This window comes from Corythoichthys intestinalis, chromosome 3 (genome assembly GCF_030265065.1).
Source record: "Corythoichthys intestinalis isolate RoL2023-P3 chromosome 3, ASM3026506v1, whole genome shotgun sequence".
NCBI classification, from domain to species: Eukaryota; Metazoa; Chordata; class Actinopteri; order Syngnathiformes; family Syngnathidae; genus Corythoichthys; species Corythoichthys intestinalis.
In genome coordinates, this window is record NC_080397.1 from 25267897 (window position 1) to 25291485 (window position 23589).

At 42.1% G+C, this 23589-nt stretch overlaps 1 protein-coding gene across 5 annotated transcripts; it reads left to right on the top strand.

The window, feature by feature from the left end:
* The first annotated feature begins 1738 nt into the window (after nt 1–1738).
* On the top strand, nt 1739–22412 carry LOC130913771 (protein HIRA). 5 transcript variants are annotated; one of them, XR_009062815.1, is made up of 26 exons: nt 1741–2029; nt 3598–3660; nt 3743–3853; nt 4033–4123; nt 4705–4799; nt 6097–6192; nt 6590–6750; nt 7369–7536; nt 7646–7759; nt 8170–8240; nt 8358–8463; nt 8539–8757; nt 8831–8916; nt 10591–10968; nt 11485–11710; nt 11790–11924; nt 12001–12149; nt 12215–12376; nt 12454–12512; nt 14169–14274; nt 16900–17022; nt 17099–17262; nt 18688–18776; nt 21062–21651; nt 21724–21787; nt 21924–21984. XR_009062815.1 is itself a non-coding variant. In XM_057832615.1 (25 exons), exons 1-25 carry the CDS (start codon nt 1993–1995, stop codon nt 21992–21994), a joined length of 3144 nt encoding a protein of 1047 aa, XP_057688598.1. In that variant the 5' UTR covers nt 1739–1992; the 3' UTR covers nt 21995–22412. The 5 variants fall into 5 exon arrangements, 3 of the variants coding, with proteins under 3 accessions (XP_057688598.1, XP_057688597.1, XP_057688599.1); XM_057832615.1 differs by lacking the exon at nt 21062–21651 and having other exon boundaries at nt 1739–2029; nt 21924–22412; XR_009062814.1 differs by having other exon boundaries at nt 21062–21787; nt 21924–22412.
* The last annotated feature ends 1177 nt before the right edge of the window (nt 22413–23589 follow it).

Genomic DNA, 23589 nt, shown 5'->3' on the forward strand with positions numbered 1-23589 from the left:
TGTATTGAACCATTTCGGTACGTGGTGCTCGGTTCGGAATGGAGGCGTACCGAACGAGTTTCTGACGTAATGTAACCCTTACTTTTCGAGGCTGTGAGTCGATTGGGTTACAGTTTCTTTGTGTAGATTATATTTACTCCGTCTTCTCTACTATAATGAGGACCAACACGGTAGGACAGTATAACCAAGAAACGTCAACAGTGCGACACCGTGGCCGCTGCGAGAACGCAGTGAAACGCAGGCGTTAAAGTCAATCAGCCAATGCACACCAGTCGCAGTGCGGCTGCGTGTTAGACGCGTCCCAGAAGCGGCTCAACACGATGCACGCGAAAAGAACGGCAGAGTTTATTATTTGACGTGAGAGGTGACCCTCCTGCGTCAATACTACTACTGGTAGCTAGGATCGGGCAGACCGGAAGTCACTCGTGTAAAAACACGGTGGATCCGGTCGGTTTTCAAACTAATATGCAATCGTAACCCACTCCAAGTCCATCAGATCTCTTGAGTGGTAGATCGGGGCACAGTTGACTTGTCTTTGTTGATTTACTGCTGTCTTCTCTGCTATAATAACCAACACAGCCCTGTGTTCAATACAAAACCCTCTTACCACAACACAACAAGTAGGAACTAATATTCACATAGGAACTAAAGTTATACAACATGAAATATACAATATAAATGAATACTACATCACATTTGTAAAATATAAACACAACAAAATAAATAATAGCCCATTTAAATTAATTGAAATGAGCTAAAACACCTGTAATTAACAAGAATAATACACAGATCCTGCTTAGACAATTAAATGTATTAATTTCTGTGCGGCGCTTTAACTTGAGAAATTCCACCAGTAAAGCTTTTGAAAACTGTTCATAAGAAAAAAAAATGATTCATTGAGGCATTTCATTTGTAAAATACAGGTTAAAATCTTTGTTATTGGGATTGCTTCTCTTAAGCACAGGACTTATTTTTTATTTTCTTTCAGAAAGAAAGCTGACCAATACGCAGTGTCTGAAAGGCAAATTGTTGTTGGATTATCTTTAGATACCCGCTACTTTTTGAGCAGAATTCTAGCTTTGTATAGGCAAATGTTCCTATTGTTGAAAGGTGTGTAATAAACAATTAGCACATTTATATTTTGCATTTTGTTTTCTTACTATACCGAAAATGAACCGAACCGTGACTGCAAAACCGAGGTACGTACCGAACCGAGATTTTCGTGTACCGTTACACCCCTCGTAGTCTCGATATATAAGTTATTGTGAGGCACATCAAGTTGTCTTCCCTTAATAATAATTGAGCTCTGAGGATCGATGCATATATGTCCCTAAAATACACCCTCTAAATATCGTGATCCATCTATGAATAAGGGATGAAAATATTCTTTAAAAAATATAGTGTACACACACCCAACAACAACAGAAACATGAGCGGCGACTTGACAGGGCTTCTCCCTGAAATAATAACAACAACCTTCCTATTCGAATTGGGTTCCTGCTTTGACGTCATTTTAAGTTTCAAAGTAAAAAAAAACTACACTTGCGCTACGGAGTGAACAATTTAGTTGTTTTTAGCTCTTAACTCTTAACAGCAATAAATTCAAACAATATAGTCTTAGATATGACAAGATGACATTTAAATTGTGTTTGTCCTCGGAAAGCGAAAAGTTTTTAAGGTTAATTCCTTAATTTTGAAAAGGTTGGAACTGGACTTCCATTCGGCGGTGAAAAGGCGAAGAAAAGACTTCCGCTCATGCGCAGTGTCGCGTCTTCGATCGTCCGGCTTGCTTCGGCGGGGATACTGCTGCAGTCCTAAGCCGAGATGGCGTGGAAGCTCCCCAAAAACACTGGAACGTCGGCCGGAGTTTGAGACACAAAAGGCGGACGCCTAACGGAATAGGAAGTGATCAAATAATAATAATTAAAATTTTATTTAAAAAAAAAAAAAAAAAGAGGGAAAGAAAAGAAAACATACTTTGAACTGAACATCATGAAGCTGCTGAAGCCGAGCTGGGTGAGCCACAACGGTAAGTGAGTCTCTTTGACCAAGTTGGAGCTTTTGTTGTTGTTGTCGGTGGGGGGGCTCCTGAGGGAAAGTGATGGCGGCGGAAGGAACGCCCGGCATCGCTTCCAACTAAAGCGCAGGAGTTGTTTTAGGCACTGCAGTCTTGCCTCGAGCCCAAATGTTTGCTCAACCGATCTCCCCGGTTTGCTAGCCCCCTTGCAGCTAGCTTTTGACGTTAGCCAACAAGGCTAACTGCTGTCACTTTGCTAAGTTAGCCGTTGGCATGCTCAACTGCGAACACGTCTTCAGGTGGCAAGACTTCTGTGCGTCATGGACAATTAGGTATGTTTTTACTAGTTTATCTAAGTGAGATGAAAATGCGCCCGCCAACAAAGGAAGCATGGGTGTGTTTTCCCTTTTGGAGGCAGCACTTCATTCACTAGTTGTCAATTAGTCTGTGGATCTGTACATTTGGCGCATTCAGCAAACAAATAGCTCCACCGTCTAGCGATCAAAGGATGTCTGAATGTGGCCTGTATGCGTTTTTTTTAAAAATCTAAATCAATATGTAGCCATACCTTACGTGTGATGTCCTTTACATACTCATCAACTCAACAATGCTTCACCATTATGTTCAATTGCTAACTGCATGAGTAAAACACCAATTTAGTATGGTCATGGATCCCTCATTATCCCTCTTCTAACCAAGCGTCTGACCATAAAAAGTGCCTTTTAAATTTGTAAAAGTAAATACCTGTGTTCACATCCTTCCAAACCGTTTTTCAAAACAACAAGCGAAACCATACATACAGCATGTATACATAAAGATGGTGATGAATCTGTAAAAAAAATATTACTCAGTGAAATAAATTCACTTTTTACTTGTGATGGTCTCTGCATTCTGCACTCTGACCTTCACATCCTCTGGAAATAGAATGCCTAACCCTTTTCTAGCAAACACTGGCTACTTTTACATGGGCAGTTTTATTTCGGTTAAAAGCCCGATTGGACAAACAATGCTTCATGTACACACCCAATTCGGAATATTCTAAGCCAATCAAGATTGTATTCCGAACCAGAGGGATGGTTAATGGGGATTGATCCGATCATTTTGCATGAAACCACTTTATTCCAAAATTTCGGAACAAACCATTTTCACACCGCATGCCCATGATGTCAGTATATGCGTTCCTGTTATTCCTGGAAGCACAGAGAGTGGAAGACAGGGTAACTTGCGCAACACTAAAGTGGTCCGTATCGGAGATGAACACATTGCTGGAGATATTAAAAGATGTTAAAACGTACTCGTGATTACAATTTTGCAGGTGGTAAGGATCATCTTTCCCAGAGTATGTTAAGGCGTCATCACCATTTCCATATATTTGTTAGAAGTCAGAAAGCTTCCACCTCTACATTATGCTGTTTCTCCTTGCTTTCCTAAGTATGCCGAGTGTTGGTCTGGCTTTCGTTTCTGTAATATCCATGGGCCGCCCCCGGGTTGTTGCAGCTAAGCGAGTGGCTTCTAATTGCCCAATAACTCAGTACTTTGTCTTTAATTGCTGTTTTTTATTTTTTATTTTTTTTTTACAGGCAAACCTATTTTTTCGGTTGACATTCACCCAGATGGAACCAAATTTGCAACTGGTGGCCAAGGTATCAAGCAGACCGAACGCAAGCACATCCTTATCAAAATCAAATTGATGACTGATCTTGCGAGATCATTTGTGATTGTCAGGTGAGGATTCAGGGAAGGTGATGATCTGGAACATGGCACCTGTCCTCCGTGAGGAAGATGAGAAGAATGAGAACGTTCCCAAAATGCTTTGCCAGATGGACAATCATCTAGGTACAACTTTCAATAAAATATATATACTTCATTCTTAGTTTAAAACACTGTTAAAATGTGGATTTGCGTTGTGTTGTTAAAAATGAAATTCAATGCGAAACTCACTGTTTTAACCCCTTGGGTTTTCCTTGATTTACAAACGTAATAAAGAATAAAATATGAATCATGTTTGTGTGCAGCATGCGTGAATTGCGTGCGCTGGTCTAACAACGGGCTGTACCTGGCGTCCGGGGGGGATGACAAGCTGGTGATGGTGTGGAAACGAGCTGCGTATGTATTCAACATTCAATTCATAGATGCCAGCTATTGGGTGTTTTAGGGTTGAAACGATTCATCGCATATTTCAATTCCAGGGAAGTCAAGCATATTCTCTGCCTTCTAATGAGTTTGTATTTTGACAAACTTATCTTGGTTAAGCAACGATCCCATCAAATCGATTGAAACGCAGCAGATGGATTAACATAGTTATCTTTTAGATATGCCTTTTTCTAAATAGTTGTCAAATTACTGAAATGTTTCAGCAAAAAAATTGTCACAAACGAAATTGCTCTGCATTTTTTTATTGCTGATTATGTTAAATGTGCAAATAATATCGTATTAATCAAAGGGACTTGTAATATCTGCAAATATTGTATATTTCAAAGAATCGATATCATATAATGAAGCTGGTGATTTACAGCTCTAGAGAGGAGCAAACGAGTAGGTCGCATGCATTTGACTTGTAAGTACTGAGGGTTTTGATTGGCTGACTATATTTGCACTCTACGAACACATTGTGATAACATTTTGTGATGTCATTACATCTTCCTCTCCGTAAAACTACAGGCTCTGTTTAATGGTTTGATGTTCAGGTTCATTGGTCCGAGCACAGTGTTTGGCTCCAGCAGTAAACTGGCCAATGTGGAGCAGTGGAGATGTGTCACCATCCTGAGGAATCACACTGGAGGTAAAACGAATGCACAAAGCTACAACTCTTTCAAGGGGAAATTACCATATTTGCGCAATCGTAAGACGCTCTGTATTAAAAGGTGCAGTCTCAGTTTCAGGTGCAATTTTTGTATTTAACACATACATAAGGCGGTCCGTATTATTGGGCACAACATACCCATAGCATGCTAAGTGTATTTCAAAAGGCAGCAGGATCAAAACTGAATTTGGTTGTCCTTTACTTAGGTACCATAGTTAACAATGTACTCATGATACTTTTTGATCAATCATCAACAAATCCATCAAAGTCCTCATCTTCTGAATCTGAAATGAACAGTTTGGGCAAGTTCGAGCCCTCTCATAGAGCCCTCTCATAATGATACCGGCATTTGCTAAAGCCCGTACAACAGCGCTAGCAGACACGTTGGTCCATAATCTATTCACAAATTGTGGCGTGACTCACCTACCACGGGGTAATTTGCCGCGTTTGGTTATCGCAACGGCTGTGAGATGGTCGTGCATAGAGTCACAGATCAGCAGGGGCGGTGACACATGGGGGGAAAAAAACATCCGGTCTCTCCACATACACCTCATTCACGACCAAGAGACTTTGCATGGAATATAGCTTATATGTGAGAAGAAGAAAAAAACAACCCAAAACCATTTTATTTATTTTAATTTTGCTGAATGTAATTGAACTGTTCACCCTTAGTTTTTTTTTTTTTTTTTTTTTTTTTTTTTTTTTGTATTATTGTGAATAAAGTTAAACCAAAAAAAGGACACCTCACATGCTTGTTTTCAGTTACGTCCACCTTTATATCCCCCAAGTGTAACACCAACCAACCAACCAACCAACCAACCAACCAACCTATATTAAGCAGTGTGTAGGCAGGAAATGCACCCAGTCAAGCTGAGACCTCATCAACGTCGGACATTGACGTGTACAGAATTTTTAGCTTTGTGCACACATTTTTTCCTCTGTTTTGGAGAAAATTAGGCTTTTAAGTGCACCCTATAGTCGTGAAAATACAGTATTCATGTACACGTATTAACATTTTAAGTGGTTCCCCAGCACTTTATATCATGCATGAAATGAAACAACTTCTCCCCTCAGTATAGCATGGATTGTACATTCTCTCGTGGAGGCAGTAACTTCTTCATCCCATATTTACCTGCCGCCTCATACATAGTTGACTCATTCACTCCCAGCCATTTGTTACAAGACGTTCCCTTCTTTCAAGTGCCACAGAATATTGTGTTATATGGCTACACGCAACCTTGTTTTATACGTCTTTGGTTGTTTGTTGTGCATGTAGATGTAATGGACGTGGCCTGGTCTCCTCATGATGTGTGGCTGGCGTCCTGCAGCGTGGACAACACCATTGTCGTCTGGAACGCCCGCAAATTTCCTGGTAAGAGAAGAAAAGGAATTTCTAAAACCAAAACAACACTTTAACATACAGCTGGGAAATTTTAAGACTGGGACTGTAGACAAGAAAAAAAAAAATAGGTCAGGCACTGAGAAAAGCTGTGACGTATTTCATTAATCAAACCTGATGGAAATTCCTAATTGTAGTCTGGAAGATCGCTAACAGTCCCTCAAATCTCAAACTCCTGCTAAAATACCTTTGACTCTTTGAGTTGAACCCTGGCCTCCTCCATTATCTCAAGAAGAACTGTTCAACGTTTTGACTTTACTTTGAAAATAAACCAGATATTTTTCCCTGTAGCCGCATACATTTTCCACGGTCGCTCATGCTGCACAATTCAGCCGAAGCCTCAACTGGGTGGCGTTCTATTGTTTCTCAGAGATGGTTACGTGTCTTCGGGGCCACACAGGCCTGGTGAAGGGCCTAACGTGGGACCCGGTGGGCAAGTACATCGCCTCCCAGGCCGATGATCACAGTCTGAAGGTTTGGAGGACAGTGGACTGGCAGATGGAGGCCAACATCACAAAGCCTTTTAGTGAGGTAGGCAGATGATGACGATGGTTATGGCTGCATAGTTGTAGACTGGTTAGCACAAACCCTTGTTCAATCCCAACTCCAGCCTTCATGTGTAGAGTTTGCATGTTTTTCCCATGCCTGCATGGCTTTTCTCCAGGTGCTCCAGTTTCCTCCCACATGCATGCAAGGCTGATTGAACACTCCAAATTCTCCATAGGTGTCAATGTGAGCATGAATGATCGTCTCTTTGTGCCCTACGTTTGACTGGTAGTTCAAGGTGTACCCCGCTTACTGCTAATAGTTAGCTGGGATAGGCTCCAGCCACCTGTGAGGATAAGTGGCATGGAACAATAATATCGCATATCAGCAATAATTTATGAGACAATATATCACCCACTAAAATTTGTTATTGCGACTGGCCTATTGGAGATCATACCAATGGTAGCCAGCATCATTAGGGTATTATTAAAGCCCAAAAATATTTTAGTGGCATGATGATTTTAGGCTCATTGTTTTGGGAAGGTGATTATATTTAATTGGCCCCCACGGCCAGAACTGATAAGTACCCGAGCCCTCAAAGATGCAAAAACTTTGTCATTGGTTTGGTCAGCATTACTTTTTTTGTTCTCCCCCATGAATCAGTGTGGTGGCACCACTCATGTCCTGCGTCTGTCGTGGTCCCCGGACGGCCAGTATCTGGTATCGGCACATGCTATGAACAATTCAGGACCCACGGCACAGATCGTGGAGAGGGACGGCTGGAAGACCAACATGGACTTTGTGGGACACAGAAAAGCCGTCACGGTGGTGGTGAGTTTCACAACATTTGTGGAATCATAAAGTCTCTATCCACTCACAGCAGTGTATTTTGTTGACACTAAAGTGCTATTTAAAAGTTTTGTTGTTTTTTTTGCTGTAGAAATTTAACCCAAAGATCTTCAAGAAAAAGCAGAAAAATGGCAGCTCTCCCAAGCCTAGTTGTCCATATTGCTGCTGCGCCGTGGGCAGTAAGGACCGTTCACTCTCCGTCTGGGTGGGCACACATTTTTACACTTTGTAACATACAGTGCAATTATAAACAGACTGGAGGCAAAAGGACTCAAAAATAGAAGTCATTTTTAATCATTCACACGGACAAACATTTGTCTTAGGTCTCGTTCATCAATCTGAAATTTTACAAAGTTTCCTTAATTGAGTTCAACATTTTGCCAATATTTGACCCCTGAGCTAATGACAGGCACTAAGTAACTAGCTCCATCTAATGTTAAAGCTTGGAAGTGTAATTGAATGTAGGCGGAACTCAAGCTTCTTGTGCGGTCCATATTCAATGATATTTTCATAATTTGCTTTGGGCCGCCATTGGCTGTAGTTTGGACACTCCTGTAGACCGATCTACATTTTTGTCATCACTAACATGATTTCTTCTTTATGTGCTCCAAACAGCTTACCTCCCTGAAGCGGCCCCTGGTGGTCATCCATGATTTGTTTGACAAATCCATCATGGACATTTCATGGTGAGTTTTGATGGATTGGTGGTATTGACTTCTACAAAACAGACTTTGTGTCTTGAGGCCAAAGTGTTTTCAGGTTCTCTATCGGCTTTTTTTTTTTTTTCCATGTGTGCTTTGAAGGACTCTCACAGGCTTAGGCATGTTGGTGTGTTCCATGGACGGTACCATAGCTTACCTGGATTTCTCACTCGACGAGCTAGGAGATCCACTCAGCGAAGATGAAAAGGTTTGACACGTGGCCCGCTAGTCCTATTCGTCCCTCAAAAACAAACCCAACGAATGACCGTCTCCTCGCTCTCAGAACACTATTCACCAGAACATCTATGGCAAGAGCCTGGCCATCACCAGCACACAGGAGACACAGCTGGCTACCACCATCATTGAGAACCCGGAGATGCTAAAATACCAGCAGGAGAGGCAGAGCTCAGCCCAGAACAACTCTGGAGCAGCTGGTGCCGACTCCTTGGCACCAAAGCTCAACAGCGTGATGAACGGGGAGTCTCTGGAGGACATCAGGAAGGTGAGTGAAAAACCTTTGGTCCTAAAAGTTACATATATTCACTGATGTTCTCGCTCTGGCCATGGTTTTATAGAACCTGCTGAAGAAGCAGGTGGAGACTCGTACCGCTGACGGCAGGAGACGGATTACGCCGTTGTGCATAGCTCAGCTGGACACCGGGTAAAGAGTTTCACCTGATCTGTATTCAGACTAGGGGATGTGACAGTACACTTAAACTCATGTCACAATGCACCTCGATATGCCAGGGTCATGATATCAAAAAATGTAAAAAAATAAAAAAATAAAAAATAAAACAATGTAATTACAAATTATTATTTTAATTTTAGCAGCACATAAAAATGCTGTACAGACTACAGTATTAAACGGCCGCAAAACACAATGGCGATCGCCTGTTATCTCACCCTTTATGGATTTTGGGCAGGGAAAGAATGGGGAAAAGTAGCTCTAGATAACATTCTTATTTGCCACATAGATGAAACAAGTGCCTGCATGTAGATAATAATATTAAAATATTATCTAAAGCTAGTCACCCCCCCCCCCCCCACCCAAAAAATAATAATAGGCCAAACACCGTGGGGAAAGCTATTAATTCTAAATAAAAATTAATAACAAAATATCCTTATAGCCAGGGGTGCACATAAGTGGTCCGCATGCGCGCATGCGTACTGGACGTAGACAAACGCGCAGGCCCTCAACAGCTTCCATACGCTTTTGCGTACCGATGGCTGACCACTGTATTTGCGGCGGACACGAGAAAATCACTTCTCAAAATTTCAAAGAGGCAGGTTCCCCCTGAGTAATTATTTCAGTGTTCCCCCACCCCCGTCAAAAGACGACAGACAACAGAGACGTCACCGGAGCTATCGAAAAAAAGGACTTTTGCTGAAAAGTGGCTGCAGGAGGTACCATGGCTAGAAGCAAATGATGCTCGCATGGAAATGTGGTGCAACATTTGCCGTGAGAATCCCAATGTCGCTGATAAGAGCAGCGCATTTTATATAGGGTCAAATAATTTCAGCCATCCAAACTTTGAAAAGCACAGAAAAAAACGGAGCATGTGGCAATGTGGCGATGTCAGACAGGACCCCACTCGCCCTATGGACAAATGGCGGAATAAAGTTAATGAAGAACAGCACTATGCACTGACAAACGTGTTTTTGCTCGCATTTCACAAAGCTAAACATGCATGTTCAATGAGCTCTTAGGAGGAGGACATCCCACTTTTACAAAGGCTTGGAGTTAATGTGGGAGCCGCGTAATGCCCTTTATTTTGAATTAGTGCTTTTATGTTTATTTCTTTACATTTCACTTCAAAGTACTGTAATGGCAATTTTGTTGTGCCAGTTGATGTTAATTATGCGTTAATTGTTAGTATAATTAATTAAAGGTAATTGGCTCTAAGTAAAGCGTGTCATAATTTTATTGCATCAGGTGGGTCGGGTCTCAAGCTCAATGAGGACCAAGTCACATCTCCAGGTCCTCATCTGAGAACCTGGGCAAAAAAAATATGTGCACCCCTGCTTATAGCACTTGTTGCATTTTGTTCATATCATAGCACAGGTAAATGCATATTTTATTAAACAAATGGGCATAGAATTCTCAACACTCTTACTGATGACTACTACTATGATTACTGCTAAATTACTCAAGTCAAGTGGCAGTGCATCTAATCTATATATTGCGATCCAATTTTCTAAATTCAATATCGTCAACTGATATTTTGTCCCAAATCTACTCCATATTGCATGTGCAACAGTGTTACGTGGCTTTTAGAAACTGTATTACAATTAGAGAGAGATGATTGGTTCACCATCACTGGATTTTTCTTTTTAGGGACTTCTCTCCAGCACTCTTCAACAGCGTACCCATCCTTCCGTCCTCCTTGTCCAACCAGCTGCCCCCCCAGCTCAGCACTGACTCCAGCTCAGGTCAGGTGGTGGCAACAGTGGCAGCCCCCTCGCTGGGGGGGCAGCGGCCCAACCTCGATCCTGTGCTCGCTCTGCCACCGCCCACCAACACAGCTCCCAAGGGTTTGGAGGACCCCAAAGACCAGGTTCTACCCTCCGGCGTCAAGGCCAGTATGCTGCTGGCATCAGCTTCTAAGATGGAGCCCATGAAGGCCTTGGACTCCAGGTTCACAGAGAGATCCAAGACCACACCAGGCGTCCCCGCCGCCATCTCCTCTACCACCGGCCTGCTGCCACTTGACAGGTGATTAGTCACCCTTCTATCTGAGGCTGTCGCGATATGTAATGAGTCAGTTACCATACATATTTGCTTATACAGGGTGTCCACAAAGTCTGGGTACATAGGTATTTTACTTAGACCTGGGCTGTCAGAGGTAGATAAAAAATACCAAGGGGCCATCGGGTCAGAGCGTATATTGTCCTTCTTCAAATGAGCTTAACCCCCAAGCCTCATGCTGTACATGTTAGGAAAATTACTAGCGAGCAGCAAAGAGTAAACAATAAATTCCAAGCTTATCTACACTGATCTGGCTAAAGAAAAGTACATTTTGTTTACATAAGGGAGGCATACTTTTGTGCATAAACATGAACACAGTAATAGAACAGCAATGACAAATATGTATTAATATGAAATTTATATATTTATATATATGCCTACACTCTACAGACAGCTTTGTAGGTGAATGGCAAATCAAAAATGTTCAGTGAATGGGGACTGGTAGGTCCTCATCTTCTTATAACTTCACAACTGCTTTTTCAGGCCCAAAGATGTTGTGGCGTCAGTCTTGAAAGATGTAAAAGCTAAAGAGGACACCAGTAGTGACAGCGAGGACAAGATGGCGGTCATCAACAAGAACCTGAGCCTGTGCAAGCGCAAACCTGAGCCCCTGATGTTGGACGCCGCCGAAGTGGTGGAGAAGCGCAAGAAGGGGCGGCCGCGTAAGGACAAGATGGCACCACCAATACTGAGTCAGTCCTTCGCACAGGTACACGAGCAATGGAAGAACGAGAGGAAAAGTATCACGCGATACTGCAGAGTATTAAGTTTTTGGGGTTTTTGGTCAGTCCCTCCAAGTATTATCTCCCCCCGAACGGGAGCCGATGAGAGCGGCTTCTGTGGTGGCGGCAGCACCGACTCCGACACCGGCGGCCGTCCTCAGGTTGCCAACGCCCAGCTTCCAGAAGACCTTCAGCATGCAGGTGTTTTGAGGGAAGCTTGATGACTCAGAACCTCTGTTGGAAGGATAGACTGATGTGGTTGTGTGTTTACATGCAGGTGAGCACAGACCCAGCAGTCTTCCTGGAGGTGGAGAACGAAGTGACGTCGGCAGCCGGTTCCAGGCTCAGTCAGCTGCGATGTTCGCGAGATGGCCGAGAGTGGAATACGCTGCTGCCCAGCTCCGTAGTTGCCGCCGCAGGCAGCGGGTAAGCATGTCCTCATCAACCAAAGGACTCCCAGAACGTCACGTGACCGCATTCCTCTTCCTCAGCGACGTCGTAGCCGTGGCGTGCCAGGATAGAATGCTGTCAGTGTTCTCGTCCTGCGGCCGCCGCCTTCTGCCGTCCATCCAGTTGAACTCACCCGTGTCGACCCTTGACTGCTCAGCGCGATTTGTGATGACACTAACAGCCGGGGCAACGCTGTCTGTGTGGTCAGTTCACAGTGTAATGTTATGAGCTTTTCTGGAAAGGTTGTAGTTTGTGAAACCTGCGTCGCTCTGACCTACAGGGACGTACACAAGCAGAGGGCTCTGGTCAAGAACGAGTCCTTGGCTGCTATTTTGTCTGGTAAGGCAGGCCACATCCTGTTTCATGCTTAATGCAACACCTAGTATAACTGAGGCTAGGGCTACGTTCATACCGCAGGTCTTAATGCACAGTTGCGATTTTTTTTTGTCATGTTTGTTTTTTTGCGTGCCCGTTCAGGCTGTCTTCGTCCATTGAGCCCGTTCAAGTATCACGCATGCGCATTAATTCACAGTCCGAGGTGCGCTGAGCAAACCAACTCCCATGTGCAGAAGCATCAAAACAAACGACTACACATGCTGGCTCAACGTCATCCTAGGGTGATCATATTTTGATTTACAAAAAGTGGACATAAATAACAGACATAAATAATTCCTGTTCAGTCTTGTATTCAAAAGTTTATATGGCTTGATAGCATGTGCGCACTGTGTGTGCATGACACACTTATACGGACAGTTTGCCCCGACTCTGGGCCGTGGAAGCAATCTTGAAATACTGCTCATTTGGAGCGCTGATCCTCCTCCATACCCTGACCATTTTATTTTTTTGTTTTTTGACTGTTGCCAAGCTCTCCTCTTCCATAAAAGCCGCGTTCAAGCAAGGCGCTAACGATAATGCACAGCTCCATCACTAACATAGCGCCCTGTCTCTCTCGCTGTGCGCTGATGTAATTGCGGCATGTATTCCGATTTGGGGGACTTAACAGTTCAGACCGCAGCCACATTCTGGAAAAATGTGGCCCAAAATGGATTTTAACCACATACGAAAGTGACCTAGATCGGATTTGAAATGGCTCACTTTTATGCGACCTGTCTCGTTCAGACCGTCAAGTTAATGCCTGACTTCAGTCGAAAAAACAAGAAAAAATTGATTTGTGCATTACGACCTGCGGTATGAACCTAGCTTAAGACCGTTGCACACAGTAAGTACAGTGTTACCTCGAGATACGGAAGCTTCAGTAAATGACAAATTCAGTGTACGAAAAGATGTGTGAAAAATTTTACGCAGAGTATTACAAAATATTCATAATACGAAAGGTAATACGCACTCGTCTTATGAAACCCTTATCCTCATGAAGGTCGTGGAGGTGCTGGAGTCTATCCTAGCTAAAAATGGGCAGGAGGCAGGGTATACCCTGAAGTGGTTGCCAGCCAGTTGCAGGATAATACGTACTGTTATAGATAATATAACTTACAAGCTATTGTTTTTCAAGGCACAGACAGCAAGACGAAATAGCAAGCAATGGCTGCCGGAGTTAGCTAGTCTTTTAACACTCCTCCTTTTCTATGAGCTCGAGTAGTCATGAGATAATTCTATAGAATTAGCTGGAACCTATTAAACTAGTTAGACTTAAGCATGACCAGGATGCAACAAAGCTAGTAAGCTTTTGTTTGTAACTGAACATTATAGCAAAGTTGAACTTGGTTGAAAAATAAGAATTTTATTACTGTAGACGTATGAATAGGCATACGCGGAAATCGATGGCAGACGGGGTAGTGTATTTAAAAATACTGGCTTTTATCCACATTTTTCTGCACAATTACGCATCAGACAAATGAAATTCTTTCTTTTCTTTTTTTTTTTTATATTAAACATTATTTCATCTAGGATGCACATGATAAAGCTATTGTCAGTCCCTTCATGACTGTGTCCTGAAAGCAGACATTTTTTCACCCTTGTTTGTGCGCCTACATGCAGGTTCAGAGGTGACCGTGTCTCAGTCTCTGCTGACTGAACAGGGCGTCCCAGTCGTCGGCCTTTCCAATGGCAAGTCCTTCTGCTTCAGCTCTTCCCTGGAGACGTGGTAAGACGCAAACAAGCTGCCATCAAATAGCAATTAGCAACAATTAAGCAGGGGTGTCACTAGACGTAATACAATACTGGGGCACTGGCGAGCAGCAAAGTTTTTTTTGCTCCTATCTATCATGAAAAACCAGAAATAGCACTTTAAATTATATACTAGTATAATCATACAAAAATTGTTTCTGTAAAAAACAGATGGGGTTTGTATTTCGGCCATTAGTATTCAAAATCAAAATTGGGACATCCCTATTTGATAGAAACATATAGCAGAGATGAATTGACTAATATCCATTTGCAAGAGTAATGCTGTTTGTGTGTGAACTAAAAATAATACATCTTGTTTAAGAATTACGGGGGACTGCAGTAACAAATAAAATGCTTGTAAAACAGCTGGAAATTATGATTAGCGCACATACAAAATTGTTAGAGGTTATATCACAAAGATGGGCAACATACATTTTGATCATATAATAAAAAATAGCAATAAATAGCATCAGTATTTAGACAGTTCAATTCCCACATATCATATGAACACAATATTACACAAAGCTCTCGAGTGAGAGCCTCTCACTCAAATTTGTCATTGTATTCATAGCCAGTTAGCCAAAAGACAGCAGCTAATCTTCTACTTCGATTTGCGACCAGAGTGCCGTATTTTCGCGACCATAGGGCACTCCATATTAAAAGGCACAGGCTCATTTTCAGTTGATACTTTTGTATTTAACACACACACAAGACGCACAGCATTATTGGGCACATGAAAAATATACGTTAGTATCCGGGCTAGCGTTTTTTTTTTTTTTTTTTTATAAAGTAAGCGGGAGCAAAACAGAGTTCATTTGTACATTTGTCGTTGTTGTCACAGTCAGTCTCCTTGGCGTGCGTCTCCTCCGAGTGGACGCGTCGTGCGGCGCTGGTTCGTGTCACGGCCAGAGGGGGGAAGCGGATCGCATCGGGGCACAGCGCGTTTCACACCGGTTAAACATAGCCGCAAAATGCGCAAATAAAGCGATTCCAAAGTAAACACTACAAACTTTCTTGAAAGAAAGGAATATTAACTTACGTTTGATCATGGAAGGACTTGTAGAAAAGTTCTCCTCAGATACATCCTGCCAGTAAGCTGCACACAACAACTTAAGAGTTGTTGTCTCAAATGTACGTTAAATAAGGTCGCCGTCAGTTGCGATCTCTTCAAGTTGATCTTACTTTTGCACAGACATGCTCGAATCACTCGGTTTATTCACAAACAGGTCACGAATCCATTCCTTCGCAGTTCGTGGGTCTTCGAGGTTGTAAGCTCGTCAGGTGCTCTTTTCACCGTAAAAATATCTCCAAAGACGTATGTTTCCCAGTCATCTTCGCTCGTGTGGGGGCTAATTATTTCCGGGAACAAATGTGCTACGCCCGCGGCCTAGCAATACGTTATTATCGAGGACAAGCACACATAGATATATTATATACACAAACAAGATGTACTGCTAGCAGTCCAATCAATTGACTCCTATGACGACAATGTAATCTATCCCGTAGTATTATATCTAGAGTAGACAGGGATATTGGTGTGTTAAGCAGGGGCACAGGGTTAATTCTGCCAGAATGTGGTCGTTATTAAATTATTATTTCTGTGCGGCCCGGTAGCAAATGCGCCACGGACCGGGACCGGTACCGGTCCGCGGCCCGGCAGATGGGGACCCCTGGTTTAGCCTAACACACACACTCAAACGTTACAGCTGCTCGGGGCATGCCCCCGATCACACTTCTGTCCGCCTTTTCAAAAGTTGCTCAGTCAGACAGATACATTTTGATACTTAGCCCAAACAATAGGCGCACCATCCATTTTGGAGAAAATATTATGGTCGTGAAAATACGGTAGTTTGCCGCTTTTAGCTGCCTGATACGTAAAGACTAAAAGTTGACAATTTAAATTCACAAATAATGCGAATAGGTGACCAAACAAACCTCAACACAGAGGTAAAAACGAACAACAAGGACGGGCTGTTTATCTGGCTCTAACCTGTAAAGAAGGTGGGAAGATGTAATTTGCATCATCGACTGTATGATCGGCACATGCACCGTAATATTACACATGTTGTTGGAGTAATTGGAAAAAAATGATTCTTTATTACATAGTGTCTACAAAAAGCACCAGTCACTCAAATTGTGATGTATCATTGGAGCATTAAAATAAGCTACTCTTCTTTGTAGCAATCATACTTTTATCCCTCATTATGACTTCACAACACATTAGAACGACTTTCGAACTTGGAAACTCAGATCTCCCGAAGCAAATGAATGCCGCATATATCCCGAAGGTGCTTCCCGGAAGTATCAACTCATATTCCCATCACAGCCTAAGTTACGTGCGTAAACTACGGAAATTAAGGAGCTATGTGCAGATTATGTATATGGAGTGAATAGAGTAATATGACCATATTAAATAGGTGCGTTCTGTAGATTATGCTATAAAGACTTAAAACTCCAAAGCAATTTTTTTTTTTTTTTTTTTTTTAAACCGGTAAAATTTATACTGGGAAACTGCAGATCGCGTGCCCAAGTGAAATATGTCTGGCCATGCCAATGCAGTTAAGTATCCTTCCCCTCGACTCTGCTCGGCTTTCGTGTTCAGGACACTAATCGCAGATCGAGGAGATTGTCTGGTCCAGTGTGCCGACTTCAGGAGCTGCCTCTCTACCCAGGATGCACCTGGATCCTCAGGGCCTTTGGCCACCATGCAGGGACGCAACCTCAAGTAAGGAGCCAAAGCTGAAGTGCTCAGAAAAGCAGGGGGGTTATTAACACTGACGCTCTTTGAATGTTATCTGCAGCGGCGGCCGCCTTGCATCCCGCTTATCCGCCGCACCGCACCACCTGCAACAGAGCATGACGATGGCCTTCCTCGAGAACCAACTGGCGGCGGCCCTTACGCTTCAGTCGACGCCCGAGTATCGCTACTGGCTGCTCATCTACACGCGCTTCCTCGTCAACGAAGGTAGCCGCAGCAATTCATTCATGAATGAGTTAAGGTTTTAGCCGTGGTGTGCGATATGAAAGAAATCCTCTCATAGATATGGAGTATTTTGTATCACAATAGCAATATTCCACAATGTTTTTTAATCACTTGATTTAAAAAAAGCAACATATTATGGCAGCTTTACTCCTCACTTTTCCCCATACTTTTTTGCCACATAGATAAAACAAGTGCATGCATGTAGACAATATTATTAAAATATGATCTAAAGCTACTTGTTGCATTTCGTCTTCATATAGTAGTAACAGAAGCACATTCATGTCCTTCAACAAATTGCCATAGAATTCTTAACACTTTGATTTCCTTGGCTTCAAGGCCTCTTGATGGTGCCATACAGCCAATGAACCTTGAAACTTTGAGCCATGTGCAAACCAATTGGCTTCATTGCTTCAATAAGCTTTATTTGGCCATCATGACTTTTGTCTAGCTTTGCATCTTCTTAAAAAAACCAAATGAGTTCCAAACCTTCCATTTTAGGTGAGGAATGTTGTAGATTTTATCCGTGTTGTAGTCCAATATATTGTAGCTTTGTGCCTCCCAGCATGTTTGGCGGCACAAAAATGTGATAAACGTTCAAAGTTCACGTTCCATGCTAATTATTTTTTTCACTTACTGTTCCAGTTGTTTCATTAATTGCAATTATACTATTTAGTTTGTCATTATATGATCATTTTGGTTTCATTTTGAATGGCATTTAATTATTGGCCTGTTGTTATTTCTCATTGTCTGTTATGAGGTGAATGTAAGCTTATGCATTTGCATACACAATAAGTGCAAAAACAACGCAGTTTGTTCAGTGGCGGTTTTTGAACGGATCAGGTCTTTAACAGACTGATGTACTGGGGACTACAGATTCAAATTGATTTATCATTATACCTCGACTAAGCACCCTTATTTGGAGACATTTAGAGGTCACTTTAAGCATAGCTGATGTGCTAAACTGACTAGTAAGTGCAGAAGGGTTGCAGGCTTGTACTTTTACTTTATGCTCAATTTATCGCGATATTGGTACTTATAAGATATTCGTGACAATGTCATTTTATATAGTTTTGACAAGATATATCGTCATATCGTACATCACTACCTGATGTGCAAAAAATGTCAATCAATCAACATTGGACCAAAATCTTCCATAGTCATGAGTTTGCATCAGAACTATGTTATGTTCGATTAAATATGAAACTGCTTATTACTGAGATCAAACTCAATTGTTTTTCGATCTTGATCTTAAAACTACCTAGTCTAGGAGACCTACAAAAAAAGGCTCATGAAGCATCCCAGGACAGATAAAAGAAGTCTGCAATTTTGGTTGACAGCTGCCATTTCAGACTCAATATTATTGTACATTGAACAAAATCATCACATACATGTGCCGTCTCATTTCAGGCTCCGAGTTTCGGCTGCGAGAACTTTGTAAGGAGCTTCTGGGTCCAGCTCACAAGTCTACCACCACAGCCTGGGAGGCCACCACACTGGTGGGACATGCATTCATCAAGCACCTGTGCAATCCTTCCGTCATTATATTCACATAAACAGTTGACCTCACGATTCGAGCACAATCCGATCCACGACCAAGTTCGTAACGAGAATGTGCTCGCATCATTAATGTACACTGCGCAAAAAAAATATGAGAGGAACACTTTTTAATTAGAGTAAAGTAATTAATAAGTCAAACTTTTGGTTTATTGATCCAGTTCCCTGCGTCTCCCACCAGTAGAGCTGCACTGGGCTGTAGAAGACACTCAGCCAGAATGGTATCTGTTCCTTTGTGCCCTAAAAAATGACCTCCAGCAGGCCACTGGTGTGAATTGTTCTGACCAAACAATCAGAAACCAGTTCCCTTAGGGTGGCCTGAGGGCCCAACGTCCTGTCGGGGGGCTTATGCTCATTGCCCAGTACGTAGAGCTCGAATGGCATTTTCCATAGACCACCAGAATTGGCAACTACCCCATTGGCGTCCTGTGTTCTTCACTGATGAGAGCAGGTTCAACCTGAGCACATGCGATAGACATGATAGGGTCGGGAGATACCATGGAAATTATGCTGTGTGCAATATCATTCAGCATGAGCGGTTTGGTGGTGGGTCAGTGATGGTCTGGGGAGGCATATCCCGAGAAGGACGCGCAACCTCAACAGGTTAGATAATGGCATCCGACTGCTATTAGGTATTGGGATGAAATCTTTGGACCCATTGCCAGAACCTACGCTGGTAGAGTGGGATCTGGGCTCCTCCTGGTCCACGACAATGCCCGACATCATGTGGCTAGAGCAGGAGTGGGCAAACTATTCCACAAAGGGCCACACTGGATGTGGATTTTTGTTGAAACCCATTAAGAGGACACCTTTTCGCCAATCTGGTATTTTACAAGTGCAATTAGTTGATTGCAGTCAGGTGTTTCTTATTTCTGCTGAAACCTAATTGGTTTAACCATCTGTGCTGGATCAGTTAAAACAAAGACCTGGGGACCCACTGCGGCACTCGAGGACCAGTTTGCCCAGCGCAGTTGCAGGGGGATGAAAGAATTGACACAATTGACTGGCCCCCACATTCACCTTACCTAAACCCAATAGAACACATCTGGGACATTGTTTAGGTCCACCCGGCGCCACCAGGTTGCTACTCAGACTGTCCAGGAGGTCAATGATGCCCTGGTCCAGGTCCTTGTCTGGGAGGAGATCCCCCAGAAAAATCATCCGTCGTTGCATTCGGAACATGCCCTGATGATGTCAAGCACTTGAGGGCCACACAGACTACTGAGAATCATTTTTGAGTTGCTACAATGACATTTTCGCAAAATGGAACAGTCTGCTGCATCATTTGCCACGTTTACATGGAGCCAAATATTCCAATTACAATCGAAATATTTGTTCAAACCGAATAAATGTGTTCCATATAAACACCTCATTCGGAATGAACAGGCCCAAACCGAATGGAATTTCATTCCGATTCACAGGGGTGGAATATTCCTTTTCCCAAACCGATTAGAAGTAAAATTATATCATGTAAACAGGGAAGCGGAATGGTGTCTGGTTGCGTTCTTTCTGCACATGCTCCGTACTGACGTGGTGACGTCACTTGGTGACGTAAGTAACGTCACTTGCAACATGGCTTCCAAGCACACGCACAGCGCACCCACACAACTTTTTAAATGAACGGCGTGTCATTCTGAAGTTTTGTTTCCACTCGAAAAGTTAAATCAGCAGCTGATCTGACGATCGATCTCCATGTTTTGCAACGTGACGCTTTGTTTTGATTAATCTGCGCATGTCAGACGGCAGTTGTCAAACGTCCTTTCGGAATAAAGGCAGACACATGTAAACGCTGGATCGGAATAGATGAAGTGACATGTAAACAGCTGATGTGAAATTTCCATTCGGAATGATTTGAATCGGTATGAATAAAAGTCAGCATGTAAACGTGCCTATTGTTTCACTTTCATTTTTAGGGTGTCTTTGATTTGGACACCCCCCGCCCCCCTCTCTCTCTATATGTACAGTGGGGAGAACAAGTATTTGATACACCGCCAATGGGTTTTCCCATTGACAGTGTATCAAATACTTGTTCTCCCCACTGTAGATCGTTTTCAAATCTATCAAATTACAAAATACATTAGCTGCAAGAAATCTTGGACAATAAATTTAGCAATAAAATTGTTGAGCAAACGATTCTACAAATTTTCAATACTGAGCGTTTGAAGTTGCCAAAGCGAAATGATGCTTTGGTGTCCTAATTGTGTGTCTTCTCCTGTCTGGCATTTAGGGTTTGCGCAAGCGGGAGTTGTTGCGGGAAGTCCTGCCGGTCATCGGAGAAAATCTGCGTTTTCAAAGACTGTTTACGGAATACCAGGACCAGCTAGAGCAGCTGCGTGGCAAATAACACACACACACAAACGGCGTTTGGACTTTCTGGACGGAGAAAAGCGTAACCCACCGACTAGGCACCTCGCTAACAGGAGATATCAAAGCTTGTCGTCTTGTCAAATCGGCGCCTCAGTTGAACTTTCTTCTCGTACCTTCCTCCTCATAATCTATGCAGCAACCATAAATGTGAGCGTGACATGCTTGAACCAAAGCAATGCTTTCAAGTGGGGGGGGGGAAGAGAAGTCCACATTCCTGCCAATCATGAGCTTTCATAGAACTGAGATTTGGTTTTGTTTTCTGTCAACCAACTGAACGTCAGTCTTTTTAAACAAGTCATGGATCACCCAACAACACAATCACACCTTATACCATCTTCCCCTAAGGAACTAGTATCCATCACGTGAACATGTCCATACAATGGATCGTGTCAGTTTTACGATCATGTAATATTTCATACCATGTAATTCCAATCCCATCCAATAACTGCTGTAAGTATGAGCAAGTGTGAATGTGTCCCCAATCAACGTTAACTCACCCTTACCTGTTTGTCTATACCAAAGGAGAAAAATGTCATCATGGAAGATCCGAAGTGTTCCATACTCTGTGTAAACGTGACCTTACAAGGTATGAATGTTGACTTCAGTCTGAAGCCTTTTTTTAAAAAAATTCAACCACAGTGGAAATCATGCTTTGATCAATTTAATCAATTCCTGGTTGAATGAAATGCTACTCCATAGTGTACACTGCCTCTCTTTTACAGTTCCACCAGTCATGCTCAATGAAGGGACAAATGCTATAGAAAATGCAAGACTGGAAAGGGAAAAAAAATGAAATGGCCTCCTGTTTTAGAGGAGCTGAATCATCCCATCCTTGACTTTGTTTTTGTGTCAAAATGAACATGAATTTACTTGTTTTGATGGGTCAGTTGAAAATAGATCGGTGAGGACCCTCGCCGGTCTACTTGTGTAAATAACACCAACAAGCAATTTGACAAGACCTTTATTTCTTGTTTGTTTTTGTGTGATTTTCTGTGTGCTGGCTTTATCTATTGCTATAGTTTGCTTTGTTGTATAGTTTTAAGTGTGTGCCTCTGTTCGTTTGTTTGTTCCTTTGTTTTTGAGGGAGGTAACAATGAGTGGGAGTCATTTTTCAATGGTTGTACATTTTTTGGTTTTATATATTTGGAACAAGCAATGAGAACTAAAATTTTGCTTAAAAGAGAAAGAAAATTAAACATTTCATTTTGCTACTTTTTCCCCCCACTTTCGTTGATTTTGAATAATACACTTGGTCAAAAGGTTTTTGATCCATTCAACTGCAGTCTCAAAACTTATGACCACGTGTGTACAGTACAGTTCTACTGTAATTTCTAGTTAGAGTTGGCTATCAAAAGATATATATATATATATATGGTTTTCATTATTGGCTGGAAAACCCTATTTGCTGTTTTTCCGCTCTGTGATTTTGGCACCATCTTCATTTGAACTTTGTTGAAGTGAATTTAAGCATTTTCATTAAGCATTTTGCTACCACGACTCCTGATTCATTTTCCCTTGTTGAAACCTCTCCAAGACTTCCTAAGGACTCTTAGCTTGGGAGTGATTCCAGAAAATTCTTATCAACAAAAGACAAATACTGTTTTAGTGAGGCGTTGCTAGGGCATTATTTCAAAAGCGTTGATTTGTTCATCCTCAAAGCTAGATTAAAAAAAAATAATAATTTTTTGTTGATAATGGGAAATGTAAAATAGATCTTCGTATGGACCCTCTGAGTGGCAACTGTGACTTTACATTGTTGGTGAATTCTTGATCTGCATGAGTGTTCTGCTGAGGTGAGTAGTTACGCATTAGATTTACCTTATTAACTTTTAGAGAAAAATGTACCTTTAGAAGTAAGTAGTTTTACTAAGCCATACTTTTTACTTGAACTTGTTACATTTTTCCTCTTTAATCTACATTTAGATTTTACTATTTTTGCTAGAGATGCTAACACTGGCTCAACCTGTTTCACCAATGAGACCTCCTACCAATAATCACATAACTCCATTATACCAAGCAGACTCAAGCTTGTCGTTTTATGATCACGCCAGCCTGTTCAATCACGTGGCGTCTTTAAAACACCGTAAAAAAAAATTGACAGAGCGCTGCCATCAACTCAATACGACTCAAAAGCATGGATTTGAACCCCCTAATTTTTATTTGGCACCGACTGACCACGGAAAACCGGAGAAATGATCCTTTTAATTTCATAATGGAAAATGTTTTCTCCACTAGAGGGCGCTCATGCTCTTTAGACGAATGATGCTTTATTTCTGTATATTTTGTTATTACCAGAATTCAAGGATTTTTTTCTTGTATTTCTATGGCAATGTAGTTATATAATAGGTTTTAGCACAGCACAGTAATGACAGTTCATATTAGGCCTGG